The 17210-nt window shown below is 45.4% G+C and overlaps 1 protein-coding gene across 7 annotated transcripts in view; it reads left to right on the top strand.

Annotated features, from left to right (window-relative positions):
* ATP9A (ATPase phospholipid transporting 9A) overlaps positions 1-17210 on the top strand; it is a 52585-nt gene that overhangs the window by 22118 nt on the left and 13257 nt on the right. For all 7 annotated transcript variants that reach the window (XR_014887701.1, XM_085241375.1, XM_085241376.1 and 4 more), the window contains 8 exons: positions 445-605; positions 1349-1491; positions 2076-2188; positions 3686-3898; positions 7767-7928; positions 13682-13774; positions 14612-14695; positions 15464-15634. Coding sequence is in view for 6 of the 7 variants with exons in the window: in XM_085241375.1 (XP_085097501.1) it covers positions 445-605; positions 1349-1491; positions 2076-2188; positions 3686-3898; positions 7767-7928; positions 13682-13774; positions 14612-14695; positions 15464-15634 (1140 nt within the window). In the remaining variant the exon portion in view is untranslated. The remainder of the gene's footprint in view (positions 1-444; positions 606-1348; positions 1492-2075; positions 2189-3685; positions 3899-7766; positions 7929-13681; positions 13775-14611; positions 14696-15463; positions 15635-17210) is intronic.

The following is a 17210-nucleotide window of genomic DNA, read 5'->3' on the forward strand; positions in this document are numbered from 1 at the left end:
ATGCTGATGACTTACATGGTTATAATTGAACAGTCCCAAGTAGAATGGGAAAGCTTATTTTGCTGTGTTCTGCTGTAGCAAAGCTAAGGCAGGGAGTGGGGGTGTTTATACAGTCTGCAGCTTTTGACAGCATGAGTCTCTTCTCACCTCTTCATGCATTTTTCAGCTTCCAAAGGATGGAAATCCTATTTAGTAGAGACTCTTATTTAGTAATCTAGTGTTTTGGTATCTAGAAATCTAGTATTCATTTAGTATTTAGTAATTTAGTAATGGCAACAATATTGTTCATAAATTCAAATACGTTTGTAGTGTTTTAAATGAAAAATAAACGTTGACTGGTGAGGAATGGCTCTTTGAATATAGGGGCTCGTTCCTTTTGTGAATATTAAATTGAGCTGACAACTCCAATGGTGTGATTGGAATGTCTTGATTTTATTTCTTCAGATTGGTCTTTTTGATTTAGAAGTGAACTGTCTCACCAAGATCCTGTTTGGGGCCCTGGTGGTGGTCTCACTTGTCATGGTGGCCCTTCAGCATTTTGCTGGCCGTTGGTATCTTCAGATCATAAGATTCCTCCTCCTGTTCTCAAACATCATTCCAATCAGGTGAGTCAACTACTAATTCTTCCCAGCAAGATACTGCTTCCTCTGCATCTTCCTCCCTGCTTCTAATGTGAACAGACACGTGAAGTCTTATGTATTCCTTGTTTGACAACTAAACAAATTTAGAAATAGAAATTGAATTGCTGTTTGAACATAGGAGTTGCTTTGTTGTTCCTGCTGAGTTTAAGTGTTTTCATTTGCCCACTGTCTGAGCACGCTGGAGTAGGCTGCAGGTCAGTGATTTAAGTCCCTGCCTCTGTGTTTGGACTGCCTGGTTACTCTGATAAGAACAGAGGAAAATGCAGAGGAGAGATATTTATACAACATAGGACCCAAATGCCTTTAAAGGGACTGAAATTTTAATATTTAATTGCACCACATCAATAAGCAGATTGTTATTTTCAGCGTAGGTCTGGGATTCATTTCTGTTCCATTTCTAACCTGCTGTCCCCTTATCAATCACAGTGTCCTTACTTGTCTACATTCATCATCCTCACAAATTACATCTGCTCTTCTCCATGGAATTCTGTCATATATCTTTTTGAATTACAGTACCAGTGCAGCAGTGTGCAGTTCTCCCCATCTGCTGCCCAACCACTCATTTTGAACATACTTCTCTCCACACTCTTTGGCTGCTCAGATGCAGCGCAGAAGCCCTGTGCTTTCATTGCACTGTGGCAATTCATAGCAATTTTCTTCCAGAGTTTTACTTTAGATATGCTTTTTCTCCCTTTGCTCCTCCATAGTTTACGTGTGAATCTGGACATGGGAAAAATTGTCTACAGCTGGGTGATCCGCAGAGATTCCAAAATCCCTGGGACCGTGGTTCGATCCAGCACTATTCCTGAGCAGCTGGGGAGGATATCCTACTTGCTTACAGATAAAACAGGTATCTATATAGAAAATACAGCTTTGACTCGTGGTATGTTGTTGTTGTTTGGCTTCTGAAGCATGCTGTTAAACCCAAAGTTGAAGGTAAACGTAAAAACCACTTTTAGAGTTAGTTTTCACAGCTGGATGAAGGTAGCCTAGGTGTACGGGCAGAAACATGCCATCGGTCTGCCCACTGCCTTCCTCACTTCTTACAGCTGGGCTGATTCAGAGGACTAAGCTGTAATCAAAAGCTTTGTCCAACATAAAATCTTGGTCCTGTTCCAGTTGTTCCCAGAAGTTGTTTTTGGTCCCAGCAGGACCAGAGCTATGCCTGCAGCTTTTCCTGGCATTGGCTTTTGGGTGAATAGTCTCATTCTGACTTACTGGTACAGGAATGTGCACCACAACTTCCCAGGAGAATTTGCCCTGAGATTTCTAGTATTGTCACCTTCAGCCTCAGCCTGTGCTGAGAGCCTGGTGCACTGATCAATCCAACTGCTGGACCAGTTTCTCTTGCACTTGGGTACAGCAAGGACAAGATTATGCCTTGCAGAATAGGAATGTGGTCCACGTTCCATGTTGATGCTGCTTCTGTTACAGGAACTCTTACACAGAATGAGATGGTCTTCAAGCGACTTCATCTGGGCACGGTGGCGTACGGCCTTGACTCCATGGATGAAGTACAGAGCCACATATTCAGTATATACACACAGGTAGAATTAAATTGGATTGCTTGACTCTTTATTCACTTTAGTTTTCCAGGTTACCAGACTAATGGTGAATTAATCTGACAGGGATCTGCCTCTTACACGTTAGTTTTTGGAAAAATCACAAGGTGACTGGATACTTAATACGTAAATATTAACCTGATTGCATTTTACATTCACTCATAGCTTGTTTTACATCCACTAGTCTTCAGATTCCAAGTGCCATAGTACTTGCATGGGTCTGCAAGTGCATGTGCTGTATCCTGAGTTCAGACTGTAAAATAGTGCACTTTTATTTAGTTATTCACCACTTACAGCAACCACAGCATTTGCTTCACTGGCAAATTAACACAAGATAACATTTACTGGATTAATTGCTGTTTGAAATACTGTGTACTGGGGAATTAATAGAGGAAGAAGAGCCATCAGTACTAAGTAAGCAGTAACAGAGAACTATACTTAAATTAAGAAAAAAAACCCAAAACACGCAAAAAAACCAAACTCCAGATTTATTTTCTGTCATTTCATACTCAATCTGCAGAGAAAACTTGACTATCAGTTAATTATTTGCCAACGTTTTCAATACTTATCAAGAATGTTTTGATGGCTGCCTGTCCTGCTACGAGGATGGTGCTGCATGTCGGTCCAAATGCCCTTCAGCACCTTCAGGGCTTTACTGTGTTTGGTTTGGTTGAAGCCTGTCGCAACAGTGCTGATGAGCTGTGGTAGTAAATCAGAAAATCCCGTGTGTTGTAATCACTACAGTGTGGAAAGTAGCACTTGGCATTGCACTGAAGGACGTGTCTCACTTAGCAGTTATGGTTGTGAAATGAGAGCCCCTGTAACGAGAAGCATTTGCAGGCAGCGATTCATTTGGAGATGTAGTCCTTACTCTTTGCTCTTATTTTTACCACGTTGTGGCCTTTGACCTGGAAGCGAAGCTTTTGTCCTCTTGACACTAAAGGTTAACAGAGCAGGAAGCTGGATTGCTGTGTGTCCCCTCTTCCACCAGGATAATTTAGTAATTGTGCAATTATCTGATGAGTCCCATTCTGATACTAAAAATAGTATTAAAAATTAAATGAACGCAATTAAGATTTTCTAGGTCCATACAACTCATGTGTTTTCTGCTTCCAGCAGTTACGTGCTCTTGCACGTGGACCCGGCTGAGGCACTGACGTTCTGTGGGGGCACGGTGGTTTCACCAAGTCCTGTGACTCTGGCCTGGCACCCATCAGTGTTGGGCAGACCTGTGTCCGTGCGCCCTTTTCTCACGTGTTCTCTAAAACCATAGGTGATCTCGTTGTGCGTACCTTCCTCCCTCAGTGACACTGATAAAGGAGTTGCAGGGTGTTCCCAGCGGTGATCAGAGTTACAGTGCACCACGAGCACATTTCATCCCCAGGGACACGAGAGCTTACATATTACGTGGTTTTCACTGAGGTAACGTCTCAGTCAGAATCGTTTTCTCTGCAGTGAGGCTCTGTTCTCCTTCCCTATTAGCAATCTCAGGAGCCGCCCGCTGTGAAAGGCCTGGCCTTGGCCACCAAGGTGCGCAAAACCATGAGCAGCCGCGTGCACGAGGCGGTGAAGGCGATCGCGCTGTGCCACAACGTGACGCCGGTGTACGAATCCAACGGGGTGACGGACCAGGCTGAAGCTGAAAGGCACTACGAGGACTCGTGCAGGGTGTACCAGGCCTCCAGCCCCGATGAGGTCAGTTTGTAAAGTTCGGCTTGTGTTCCCACACTCGCGTTTTGTCCGGGGTGTATTTTGTAGGTAATAAATTCAGTTCCTCTGACCAAGGTGGAAGTTGTGCCGGGTGGCCCTTCTGTCTGAGGAGGCATCCCTTCCTGTGTGGGTGAGACGGACCTGGGGCAGCACTGCAGGGTGACCCACGTGAGAAGGAGGTTCGCAGCCTTTGGGCTGTGCTGTGCCATCTTCCTCCAGCTCCTGGTCCAGCCAGGGCTGCGCGTGGTGCTGCAGTAGAGGCAAACTTTGCAGCTTGTTGCTGAGCCTTTTACTGGTGCTTCTTGGATATACCTTCTTTGATGTGCTCACAGTTTAAAAAAAGAAAAAAAAAAAAAAAGTTTTCTATTCATTTGTATAATTACACACGCTCTGTACTTTTGGAAGGCTAAAGTTTTACACTTTCCATAAGAATCCTACTGAGATCACCCATTTGATGGATTCTTCCATTTATTGTAAAACAGACTTGCCTCTGATAATAAGCTTTCCTCCTTTGGCATCAGAAGAGAAACTAGCTTTCCTCATAGTTAGAGGTGAGAACTTGTTTGCAAATAAATAAATGTATTGGCTAATGTCCTCAAATGGCCAGTTTTTCTGAAAGTGCAGGTATTATTGAAAGACTGGCATAGAGCTTCCACGTTTTGTGCCATTCAAAATATTCCCTGTAGATTTTTTTTCTTCCCAAGCAGGCAGTTCATTCATTTCAGGTTGTGTATCTTGTCTGTATTATACAAAAGCTGCATCTTTGCTTTCCCCTGTTCCATTGAAGTGCCTGTAGTAACAACAAACGCTTGGCTCTCTCTGGCCTGGGAGCTGGTGAGATCATCACAGCCACAGTCTAGGTCTGTTTTGCTTACCTGCTTTTCTCCTCTGTGTTGCTCTCCCCCACGAAGGCAGCTTTGCAGAAAGCAACTGCCTTTGGATTGAAATGAGATCTGAATGATTTCCAGATGGTAATTTCTATATTTGAGGGTTTTTTGTTTCTTTTTCCTAACGCATTCACTGGCTGCTTTCTCACAGATCCTCAGTTTATGTACATATATACTATGGTATATATGTATGTCAGTAATTTTTTTTTATTGCATTATTCTGTCTAAAATATTTATGCAGCAATTTGTCTCAAATACCAAAGGAATTATTGTTTGTTTGTTTATTTTACTATAGCATGATGACTAATCCTTCCAGTATTTAATTTCTATTTTTCCTTTCTCCAAATGTCTTCAGTGGAGAATTACAGCGCGTTCAGGAATCAGATATGCTTTGTTGCACTGAAGAAATCTTTTCTGTGGGTCTTAGATATACAAATATTGTTTAGACATCCTCTGTGCATGTCACTCTAGATGGTACAAAATGCAGGATCAGCACAAGTCAAGTCCTTGAGAAGAGAGCGATGCTGTTAAATAACATTCCCTGTTGGGGAATGACTTTGGGCTCCGGTTAAAGGCAGCCTTTGAAATCCTATATCAATAAAATATTACCATGGCAGGGAAGGTCAGTTTATGAAATGAGTACAAAAACTTGTATTCTCTTTACTTTAACAGCGAGGGTAATTTCTACCAGTTGGCATAGGATTCATTTCCTGTAACAGAAAGCAGGATTTCCTAAATTTGTTTCCTGTGCACGCTGCCATTTAGAAGTCTTGAAGTATCTTTATTCAGATATCAGTTACAGCCTTGGGGCTCTGCAAGCGTGTCAGTTGTAGCCATACAGTAACTAACAGGGGAAATGAAATAGATATAATCTGATCAGAGATAAGAGTGCCTGAGATTCCTGGGCAAACAGTCTTTAACCCTGACAACCCGCCACAGCTGCCAAGACATGAAAGGGTGCTCTGATCAATGGGCTTCTGCCTATTGCCTGTGTGCCTAGGCAACCCTAAATGGGACGTTTGTAGAGAGACTCATCGCGCAGAAGGATCAATTTGTCTCTTTAGAATGAAGCTTATTAGTCGATATTTGCTTTGGTGGCTTGGATAATTTAATTACCAGAAAGAGCAGAGTTGGGGGGTAGTGCATCAGTGGATGCTCTGTGCTGCTGTAGCTGCTCTGGTCTGTGGTTCACAGATCCGTGTCTGACCTGGCCAGGACAGAGCTGCAAACTCCTGGAGTGTGCTCAAAAACCTATTGATTTCTCCTTGTCTGTCAACATGGGCTCTCCTGAAGGTGTATGAGGGGTTTCCATCTTGGTGGAAGGTGCCAGCATATCTTGGATGTTTCTCATCTTTTCACCGTGACTGGGAGCACCACCAGTTACTGGTTTAAGGGCGCAGAGCAGACCACCTTTATGCTGCTCTGGAAGCATAAAGTTCCTGGCCCTGCTGGAGAGCAGCCAGTTCTGTTCAGTTGGTGTTGTGCCCTGGTGTTCAGGGCCAAGCACATCGTGCTGTGTGGTGAATGGGAACGGTAACTTCAATGCTTGTAGTGGATCTGATGGGAACACTTCAAAACTGTATCATTTTTCCTCTCAGGTTACTCACAAAGCAGTGCACAGGCTGGGAGGTGGTGAGTTACAAGGGGTCAGCATCACTTCCCAGTTGGATGGTGCTTCACCTGGTGGGCTGTTGAGGGCTGAAAGGAGTGACCCTGGACATGGCAGCAAGGAGGAGGGACAACGTCCTTCATTATTCCTCCCCTTTGTTGTCACACCTTTTTGTGGTCCCAGGGCAGTCCAAAATGAGTAACATTGCTCTATGAAATGCAGTCAGTTAGAAGTATGATATGCACAGCATAGCAGGGATTCCACACTACTCTTCCTATCACTTTTCTTTCTGGAGGTTCCACTGCTTCCTAATGTAGGATTGGAATGAGATGCTGGCAGGAGGGAGGAAATGAGCACCTGGAAGAAAGTAGCAATGGAGACGCCTTAATAGCCTGAGTGAGGAGCAGAGATTTATGTCTTCTGCCCACACTGGTGAGCTGCAAATGTCTGATGAACATTTAGTGCCATGTACACAGAGTGCTCGTGTAACATCACACTGCAACAAATTCCCAGTCATTGCTTATTAACCAGAGTATTAGAAACCTGAGCTCAGTTTCTGCTCTGGGAGGTGGTGAGAAGGATTATGCAGCTGCACGCTGCAGTGCATTGAGGATGTCTCAAGGAAAGTTGAAAAAGAATCTCAGAAGATCCTTTGATTTGTTGTAAAAGTTGTGAATAAGACTACAAAAACTTGCTAGCATAAAGACAAATACCGATTCAAAATGACATAAAGGCCTTTAAAGACAAAGCCAAATCAGCTTGTGTTTTTTCATCTGATTGTTTAAGACTAGAGAAATTTTAGGTCGCTTTTTAATCCTAACAGTAGATGAAAAGGAGCTGAGAACACAAAGGATTGTGCAATTAGACCAACTGCATTAACTTCCTTCGTAAAATCTTGAGTCAATGCAAGTATTCACAGATTTAATTTCTACCTGTATATAGTGATTTCCCACAATAAATGCCATTTCCACCTAAGAAATTTTGGGTAATAATTAAGTAAAATGGGAGCCCCAAAAGCCCAAGGAATAATTAACCTTCAATCAGCAGCAGCCCGGTGCCCAACGGTCTCAAGCTTTGAAAATGTCACTGTAAAATACTTGTAATATTTTGTGTTTGTTTGGATGAAGTGTCCCTTGATCTTTTCTGAAGGCTGTTGATGTATGGGCTCGTGTCAGCTGTGCTGCCGTCCTGAAAAAGTAAGAAGAAAAAATTGATGTGTGGAGGGAAGGGCTTCTCTGCTAAGAAGCGCCAGTTAGGCAGCTTTTTTTCGCTTTCTGGCTCAATGAATGGGAACGGTTTTAATTCGTGAAGCATAGTTTCAGAGGTAGATTACAGCCCGCTGTGCCTTCCCTCTCAGGTGGCCCTGGTGCAGTGGACCGAGAGCGTGGGCTTGACGCTGGTGGGCAGAGACCAGTCCTCCATGCAGCTGAGGACACCGGGTGGCCACATCCTGAACTTCACCATCCTCCAGATCTTCCCCTTCACTTACGAGAGCAAACGCATGGGAATAATCGTCCGGGTAGGTGGCTTCAGCAACGCTCTTCTGTCTTTGTCTCTGTCCTGTGAATGCAGCGAGGGGAGCACGGTGCTTTTGCTCTCAGGAGGGGTGCGACTCCTCAGGCTACCAGCTGTGGTTGGAGCCGGTAGCACCTCAGTGCTGCGTTAGTGTGGTGATAAGTTTGGTCCTTTTCCTTGGTCAGCTATGGCCATAGAAGTAGGAGGGACTGGTTGGGCAATAAGGAGCGAAAATCAGAATGTTTTGGCTGGCTGTGCAATGAACCAGCACTCAACAGTTGTGATGATAAGCAGAGGTGCCGTGTTGTTTCTCAAATAAGCCTCTTTCTAGAAAGTTAGAAGCCAGCATTGCTGCACACGAAACGGACACAGCCATCCCCTGCCCTGGGACCTGAACTCAGTGTTCCCTCCTGTGGCGGCTGGCACGGAGGAAGAGGAGCTCAGTGAGTGCAGGACTGCTCTCCCCAGGGGATGAGGCCCCACCAGCCTCAGGGGAGCTCCAGCTGACTCTGAAGATTCGCTCTGCATCCTTAGGGCCATCCGTGTCCCTCTGCAAAAGGTCCTGCTCTGTCACATCTGTGCCACAGGCACCGATGTTGGCATATAACAGGGTGATGGAGACAGCGACTGGGGAGCAGCAGAGGGATCGTGGATTGGTGCCACTGCAAACAACATCAGCGTGTTGCTCCTGGAGGTGGGGAAGTGCTGCCCACGCCTCTGCTGGGTCCCGTGGAAGCACAGGACTCCAGAGGAGGCATTTGATGTTGCTGCAGGGAATGTGGTGGGTTTTTTTCCTGAGCTAGCAGCTCAAAGCCATAGCTGAGAATGCTGTATTGTGAGCAGAGTTTGAAAATAGCTGAGTGAAGGCAAAAGGCTGCATCAGTGCAAGTGGGTAAGTTGATCAGCAGGCAGGCGCTGCGGAGGCTGCGTGTGCGCCCAGCTGGAATGGTGCACGTACCTTTGTGAGTCTGTCTGCAAACACAGTAGGATAAGACTCTTAGAAGTTAATTTCCTTGGAAAGAAAGAAGAAAGTGTGGGTGTTTTAAAAACAGTAGGAATGAATTGGTGCCATTATTGTCATTAATTTTCAAGGTAGTGCTAGAGAATTGAAGTTAGGAAAATGAACAAGCCCAGCTGAAGTGAGCTACTTCCATTTTCCTGCAAAGCAAATGAGAGGAGGCAATTTAAATGTTTCTTTTGCAGATAATTAAAACATCCTTGTTATTTTTACTGAAAGTACGGATGGATAATTGGTATCAGGAATTTAAAGTATGAGTAGTAAACCTATAATGCAGGACAAGAAATGATTTGCTGTGTCATTTCACGTGATCTGCAGCCTTGTTATTTAAGGTGGGGAATGGGTAAGACTGATTTTTGCCTCCTTTTGGATTGCTTCCTATTTATTTTGGGGTATCTGGGAACAGGGTGTAAAATTATCTTCTGCCTCATGTTTAAGGTGCAGCAGTAGCAGGAATCGCCTCTGTTGTTGTTGCAAGCAGCTGTGACCAGTATCTGTACGTGGGCCTCCTCTGCAGCAGATTTATGTGGTTTGTTTGCATTTGTTAGCTTCACAGACCTGAACTCCTCGGGAGCTCAGCCCCTGTCAGAAACTGCACCATGAGGGGATGATGCTGTCGTGTTGTGCAACACTGTGGTTGCACTCAACAACAATAAATACCACAGAGAACTTCAATTTTCCTGTTACTGAGAGATTTTGTGATTAGGATGAACAGCAATATGTGCACACAGTAACCTTTGCAAAGCCACGTGTGGCGATCTGTGCTCTGTACAGATTGAAATTCCCAAAAGCTCGTGTGAATGGATGTTTGCTTTTTGTCACCTGAGTATTTTGGACTGGGATCTCCTGTCACTCAAAGAACGTCATTTAAATGCTGGATCACAGGCCTCAGTATGGTGGCACCAGTACATATTTCAAATTGTTCCAGGCTTGGGAGTATTAAAACCCGCCTGGGGGCAGGAATGCTTGTTGAAATGGCTGATGGGCTGAGCTCATACAAAGCAAAGGGTGTGTTAAATGTGTGAGTGTACAGCCCAGCTGAATGTGTTTGAACACACAGATGTGCTGTGCTGCATGGGAGGGCTGCCACGAGCAGCAAGTGCAGTGTCTTCAGCTGGATTGTATCTTGCAGTGAAAGCCATGCAGAGACTTCAGGCGGCCTTTCCAAGTCCTAGAAGAAAAAGATGAGCTATAAATACCCTTTCCCCCACCATTGCTTGTAATGAAGCACAGGCTTTTGTTGTTGTGTCAGAGGTGTAAGAAACCAGAGAACGTTTCATTAAATTTTGTTTGTGTGCTCAGCAGAGAAATGGAAGATCTGAAATTCTTTCTTGTCTAAGTGGAAAGGTTCCCTTTTATCTCCTCCCCTTTATGTGTAGTAAAGCAATAAGATACAAAGCAGTGATTTGAAGTTTATGCCTTTTGAAATAACTGCTAGCTACGTTCTTCTCGTTTAGGAAGAAAAGGTTTCCTGCTGTGTGTTGCTGTATTTAACATAGCACTGCTGAAGAAAACGGCAAAACTCCCACTGCTGGTCAGCAGGAGCAATGCCAGGGCCAGAGCCTGTAGGACGGGTTTGTGCTGTTAGCAGAAGCAGTGCTCACCCTTTGTGCTTCTTCAGCGTCTTCATTTTGCAGCTGCTGAGCTGCTGCTGTGCTGCTGCTGTGCTGGTATAGCAGCCCCTGTGCACCCCAGGCAGAACCCCGGGCTTTGAGGAGCAGGTGTTGACTGCCTGCATGTTACCTTGCTCCAAAACACTGTTGTAAAGCAGTTTGCATTAAGAATAGTTCAACAGTAACCGACAGATAAAACTATGGAATGTACATGTTTACGCGTGTGGGCAGTCATGTTGGTTTTGATCCATGGCCTGCAAGGTGGTTAGCTTTTCAGTAGATCTTTTACTGCTGTGCTCTGTGTCTGAAGGCTGGAAAAAAGAGAAATAGTGTGAAGTTTCCAGGAGGCAACAGAAGCAGTGTGCTGGGAGGGGGAAGAGAGCAGCTGCAGAGCAAAACTGCACTCAGAAGCACCAAGTAGGATTCAGGTGATGGTATTTTCTGCTCAGCTATACAGCTGTTGCCCGTTCATAGAAACTGCCATTTTTCAGCCAGCAGGAGCCATTGTCAGTGCCTGCCAGGCTTCCTGCACGCCCTGGGTCTGGGATTTCAGTAAGTGAAACATGCAGAGCGCTGAGCAATGGCACAGAATCCTCGCAGGGACCGCAGCTCCCCTGCTGGTCCTGTCCTCTCTGGCCCTCACAGTAAACATCTCCTCCAACACACAACTCTTAGGAAATAAAGCAGTAGTCGACAGTGAAAACAAGCAGCAGATGTTGCCTGGTTTGGGATATTTTTGCAAGATCTGTTTGTTATGTGTGATCAACTGTCATTTCTTTAGCTGCTTATTTCAGTTCTAAGAAGTCCTGTTTTAACAAAGCAGCCGCTCATTGCAGTGCTATTTACTTACTTATCTTCTTGTAAGGAGGCCTGTTTGTTTGACCACAACTTTTTCCATTCTTCTTTCTCTTTGCTTTTTTTCCCCTTACCCATGTGGAATGATCTTTGTTGCAAAGCAAAGATAGTGCTATTGTCATATCTGGAATTGAGAGAAGCCTTTGAACTGCGGCCAGAATCAGACCACGGTGGAAAAAGATGCTTCTCCAAAACAATGTAACTGGCAAATCTCTGTGTGGATTTATAGTGCGATCTCACATAATATGAGAACGCTCTAACCTCCTACTGAACTTGCCGAGAGGAAATGACTAATGCAAGGAGATAGCTGATACAGTATTTATATTGGACAAAACCTCTCAGCTATCTTAGCCAGTTCTGCAGCACGGGAAGTGGAGTCCTTATGCAGTTTCCTACAGAGATGTTGTTAGACACTTCGAAATCAAACAATTGAATAGATACACCCTTACCTTTACCTCTAACGAAAGCGTGTGGTGTTTTATTTAAGGACGTTTTGCTTTGGGGAGGTGGGATGTGTGGCTGTTGGTACGTGAAGGCTGAGTGCTTCAGGGCTTTGAAAAGAGTTCTGAAGCTTAATCGTAAGAATCATACTTGTGAAGATCTTTGAGCTTGGTTAAAATGCTCAGTAAAGGATCCTTGGCCACTTATTTTTCCCAGCCAAGACACTTATATTTCCTCTTTGGATTTTTAGTATCAGCATCAGGTGCTGCTTTTTCTTGCTGTGGAAGTGAACTCTGTCTCCCTGGTGCCATGGGACATCAGGCTTTTACCTGCATTGTGTGGGAGAGCTGTTGTCACCAGTTTCAGCAATGGCAGAACAAACTGATACCCATGTTATGTAGTGCAAAAACGAAACAGCATTTATTGTGTTTTTTTTTTTTTTTAATTTCTCCTCCTTTGTTCATGGCTGTGTATTTCCAGATCTTCCTGGGCTTTTTGTTTTTGTGTGTGAAGTTTATTTTCCTCCTATCCCTGGTGGCTATCTTGGTTGATGGAGCGGTTTGTTCCTTACTCATTGTTTTGTCTCCTTTGAGGAAATTGCCAGAGTTTCCATTAGCTTGTAATACTGATAGCTGTGACCTCCTTGGTATCTGCCTGGTTAGAAGGGATTTTTTAATTTGTGGTAATGTAAATATGCTTTGCTTGCAGCCTGCAAATTACTTGTATCAGATAAGGCAGGCTGCAATCTAACCTTTCTGCAGCAAGCATAAACTAACTTTAATTACGCCTATGCTGTATAATGTAACAGGGGCAGATTAGAGTGACTTTCAGTCTGTTAAGCTTTGTGCATCTGTTTTATTGTTTCGATAAGTATGAAGCAGGTTTTCAGGGTGAGGGCCAGAGGTTGTTCTGAAGGCGCACGCGGTCAGGATCACATGTTGCTGGTTAAGAAGCTGATCATACTTGTCTGAATTCCAATTGAGAAGCATCTCCTCTGGCCCCAAGACAAGGTGCTGGGCCACAGGGACTTTCAGCCTGACCCAGTGCTGAAGATACTTTTGTGACCTTTGTGTTGAGCTCTGTGGAGAAGGACCTGGGTGTTCTGGTGGACAACAAGCTGGCCATGAGCCAGCAGGGTGCCCTTGTGGCCAAGAAGACCAATGCTATTCTAAGGTGCATTAAAAAGAGTGTGGCCAGAAGGTCGAGGGAGGTTATCCTCCCCCTCTACTCTGCTCTGCTGAGGCCACATTTGGAATGTTGTGTCTGGTTCTGGGCTCCCCGGTTCCAAAAAGACAGATCTCCTAGAAGGAGTGCAGTGGAGGGCCACAAAGATGGTGCCTGGAGCATCTCCCTTATGGTTAAGGGCTGAGTAACCTGAGTCTGTTTAGCCTGGAGAAAAGACTGAGGGCAATCTGTTAAATGTTTATAAATATCTGGAGGGAAGAGGGAGGCAAATGAATGAGGCCAGGTTCTTCTTGGTTGTGCACAGTGAGAGGACAAGGATTAGTGGCCTAAAACTTGAACGTAGGAAGTTATATACCAGTATGTGGAAGAGCTGCTTTACTGTAAGGTGATGGAGCACTGGCACAGGCTGCCCACAGAGCAGGTGGAGACTCCTTCCATGGAGAGATATTCAAGGCCCATCCGGACCCCACCTGTGTGACCCATTGTAGGGAACTGCTTTAACAGGAGAGTTGGACTCAGTGACTTCTTGAGATCCCTTCCAACCCCTGAGATTCTGTGATTTGGTGAAAAACTCCTTGCTTACCTTGTTGAGCTCACTCCAAGTGCGCTAATATTGCCCCAGCATTGACTCTTCTGCTTCTTCAGGATGAGTCAACGGGAGAGATCACCTTCTACATGAAGGGAGCAGACGTGGTGATGGCTGGGATCGTGCAGTACAACGACTGGCTGGAAGAGGAGGTATGGGGCACTCTCTCTTAGAACGGGGGTTCCTTGTGTAAGTGCTTTTCTCCTACCAGGGCAACACCTGACAAAGCTTCTGTTGTCATTCTGCCACAAAGGAGACAAGTGCTAAAATACCTGCAGGCCAAAAGGTCATGCATGCTTCAGTGGGTTAGTCTTTGGCCAAACACACATGCAGTAACAGGGAAATCGGGTGGCAAGTTCAACATACTTAGTGCAGAGTAATTTCCGTAAATAAAATGTATGTTACTCAAAACTTACTGCTATTCAAGGTCACCACGTTTGTCATGAGCTTGATTCTGGATCTTGTGTCAGGATTTATTTCGGACTGAAAAGTTTAGTTTCAAAACTCCATTTTGCAGCTTTGTGCTGGGCTGCATGCATCAGATTTGCAGTAGTGTTGAGACACAGTTTGTAGCTGTGGCTTTGGTTGCTGGTTCTCTCCAGCCCCACGCCTCGACGTTCATAGAAATAATGCATTGCTCTTATTTTATTGAGTTTATGGCCGCAGATTCCAAGTCATCAAATCAAAGTTTTGCGTTCTTAGAGGCAGAGCAGATGAAATCAGTGGGGCTGTTTTTGCCACAGTGATATGGCAGAGGGGACAGTTTTGTTTCTGATCACTGGGATAGATTGCAAACCATTGCAGATCTCCTTTTTTTCCTTCTGAGTTTATCATGCACTTTATCAGATGTTATAGACTCGCTGGGGTTGCTCAAATGGGACGGTTATTTTCTTAACCTGCTATCTTGTATTGCAGTCTCTCAAATGCTGTGCATAAATCATCTTAATTGAGATGCAGTTTATGGTTTACAATGCGATTCTTCTTTCCAGTGTGGTAACATGGCTAGGGAAGGCCTGAGGGTTCTTGTTGTAGCCAAGAAGTCTCTCACTGAAGAGCAGTATCAAGACTTTGAAGTAAGTTTCTTGTTTTTTGTTTCTTTTTCTTTTTTTAAACAAATAATCGCAGAAATGACTCTCGCAGACCTTTCACGATAATGCTGCCTCTCATCTCCTTACTCCTGCTAGAATTGCCATTTTTCAGTGTCTTGTTGTTCTTTTAATCAAAGTGACTTTAAAAAGTGATATGTAGGAAACTGGATCCCATCCAGGAATCTCCAAAACAGTTCCCGGTTCCTGCTTTATAATCCTCTGCTGTGACATGTTCTGCAAATATCCATTATTTGTTAGGCAAATAGTGTTTGCCTGGGCAGTGTATTGGCTTTTAATTTGCATTGTTGCATTTTGACACTGGGGGAAGCTACAAACATCCCACATCCAGCACAGCCAGGCTTTGTGTGTGGGATTTGTTAGATGGGCTCCTATGGGCAGGCAAGATATGAGGGAGAACTGTGGCCAAACACAGAGATGGGGTGGTAGAAAGATTTTGGATTCTCTGTGACCCTCATTTGGGGAAGTGTCAGCCACCGCAGCCGCGGCTGGGCCCTGAGGTGCTGGGGGGACATTCCCAGGCTTTTCTGCATGTGCCAGGACAGAAGGACACAGACAGACTACCTGAAGCCCTTCCAGCCCATTCTGTAGCAGCACCTTGTGCTAATGGGCCGTTACAGGAGGTGTCTGTGAATGACAGCTAACAGATAGCTCTGGGGTCGTGCTGCCTAGCCCTGTATTGCACAGAAATTTGAGCTAGCTGTTTGAGTGTGGCTATGTCTGCTCTGTCCTCAGGCACGGTACGTCCAGGCAAAGCTCAGCGTGCACGACCGCTCGCTGAAAGTGGCCACGGTCATCGAGAGCCTGGAGATGGAGATGGAGCTGCTGTGTCTCACCGGTGTGGAGGACCAGCTGCAGGCAGACGTCCGGCCCACTCTGGAGACGCTGAGGAATGCTGGCATTAAGGTCTGCCTAACCCAGCCCTGGCAGGAGCACCTGGCCCCTCTGAGTCTGCTGTCCTGCAGGCAGAGAATGGGAACGGTTTGGGGTTGTGCTGGAGTAAATTTTTGAGTGGGTGCCTTTTGTGAGCCAGACCAATGATGTGTTTGTGCACAACTTTAGGCGAAGAACATTCTGGAAGTGGGGGCTGCTGCTGGGGCTGCTGCTGGGGCTGCTGCTGGGGCTGCTGCTGGGGCTGCTGCTGGGGCTGCTGCTGGGGCTGCTGCTGGGGCTGCTGCTGGGGCTGCTGCTGGGGCTGCTGCTGGGGCTGCTGCTGGGGCTGCTGCTGGGGCTGCTGCTGGGCCGTCAATGGTGTCAGTGCTGCACAGCAGCCACTAGAGGGAGCCTGAGCCAAGAGAATGAGGGGCTGGAAACACGTCGAGGTTTCTGGGCTCCCGCATCTGATGCGGGCACTAACAACCCCAGCTGTGCCCGCTGGTGAAGGATTCCAGGCTTAGTTTTCCTCCCTGAGAACTTGTCGTTCAGATCCCGGGCTCACAAAAGGGGGAAAATATGGACTAACCATTTGGATTTGAACGAGGAAAGTAGGTAAAAGGTTCTGTTTGTGGCTTCTTTACTTTTCAGTACCAAAGTGAGCAAAGTCTTGAGCTGTACTGTAAATCCAACAGCAGGGCTGTGCTTGGGATTTAGTTTGGAAGTGGAATTCCTGGCTGAGGAACAACTTCCAGAAGTGCTTTCAGTTTGGAGCCGTCCCCATAAACAGGAGGACCTCGAGCCGCTCGCGGGGCACGCAGCAGAAAGCCGAGCAGCTCAGCAGTGCTGTGTGCCTCCAGGTGGGAGCTGTGTGTGGGTCGCACCCTGCGGCGCCTCCGGCTGCTGCTGGGGGTTCGTTAGCACAGGGCATGCAGGAGGTAAATCACAGCTGGAGGCAGCCTGATAATTCATCTCAGGGACCGTTCTGCTGAGGTCAAATAATTACCCAAATTAAGATTATTAAACAAAAAAGTGAGTCTTTGTGCATGTTTTCTTCTTTTCTTTCTTCTTCTTCTTCTTTTTTTTTTTTAGGGTTTAAATATTCCTGGGTTTTGCCTTGAAAGTGTGAAAACAGCCATGCAGTAAAAAAATGCAACAAAAAAATAAAGGAAAAACAACCAGCAAACTGACATATTTACAGTATGGAGAGAATTCTCTGCCAGATTATAGCAGAGCATTTCTGCTGAGTATGGCTGCTGGCATTGCTTTCTAATATCCCTCCTTTGCCAGCACAAAATAAAAGGAGCAGTGTGTGTATATTTATGTATATGTAAAATAAAAAATATAAAAAAAAAAAAATACAGCAACAAAAAAACCTTAACACAAAACCAACTCAGTCTGTTCCAGATGCACACATCAGCAGTGAGCTAACCCCAGTTGCATCATCCACACTGCAGGCAGGGCCATGAGGGATATTTCTGCAGAAGGGCCTGCTTATTTCAGCAGAGAAGAAATGGCTGGGGTGGGACATGTTAACACGTGTGTTCATGTTCCTTAGATTGCGTTTTGTGGGTTATACCAGCAGAATCTTTACAAACTGCAAGTGGAG

The sequence above is a fragment of the Meleagris gallopavo genome, chromosome 22, assembly GCF_905368555.1.
Source record: "Meleagris gallopavo chromosome 22, MGAL_WU_HG_1.1, whole genome shotgun sequence".
Lineage (NCBI taxonomy): Eukaryota > Metazoa > Chordata > Aves > Galliformes > Phasianidae > Meleagris > Meleagris gallopavo.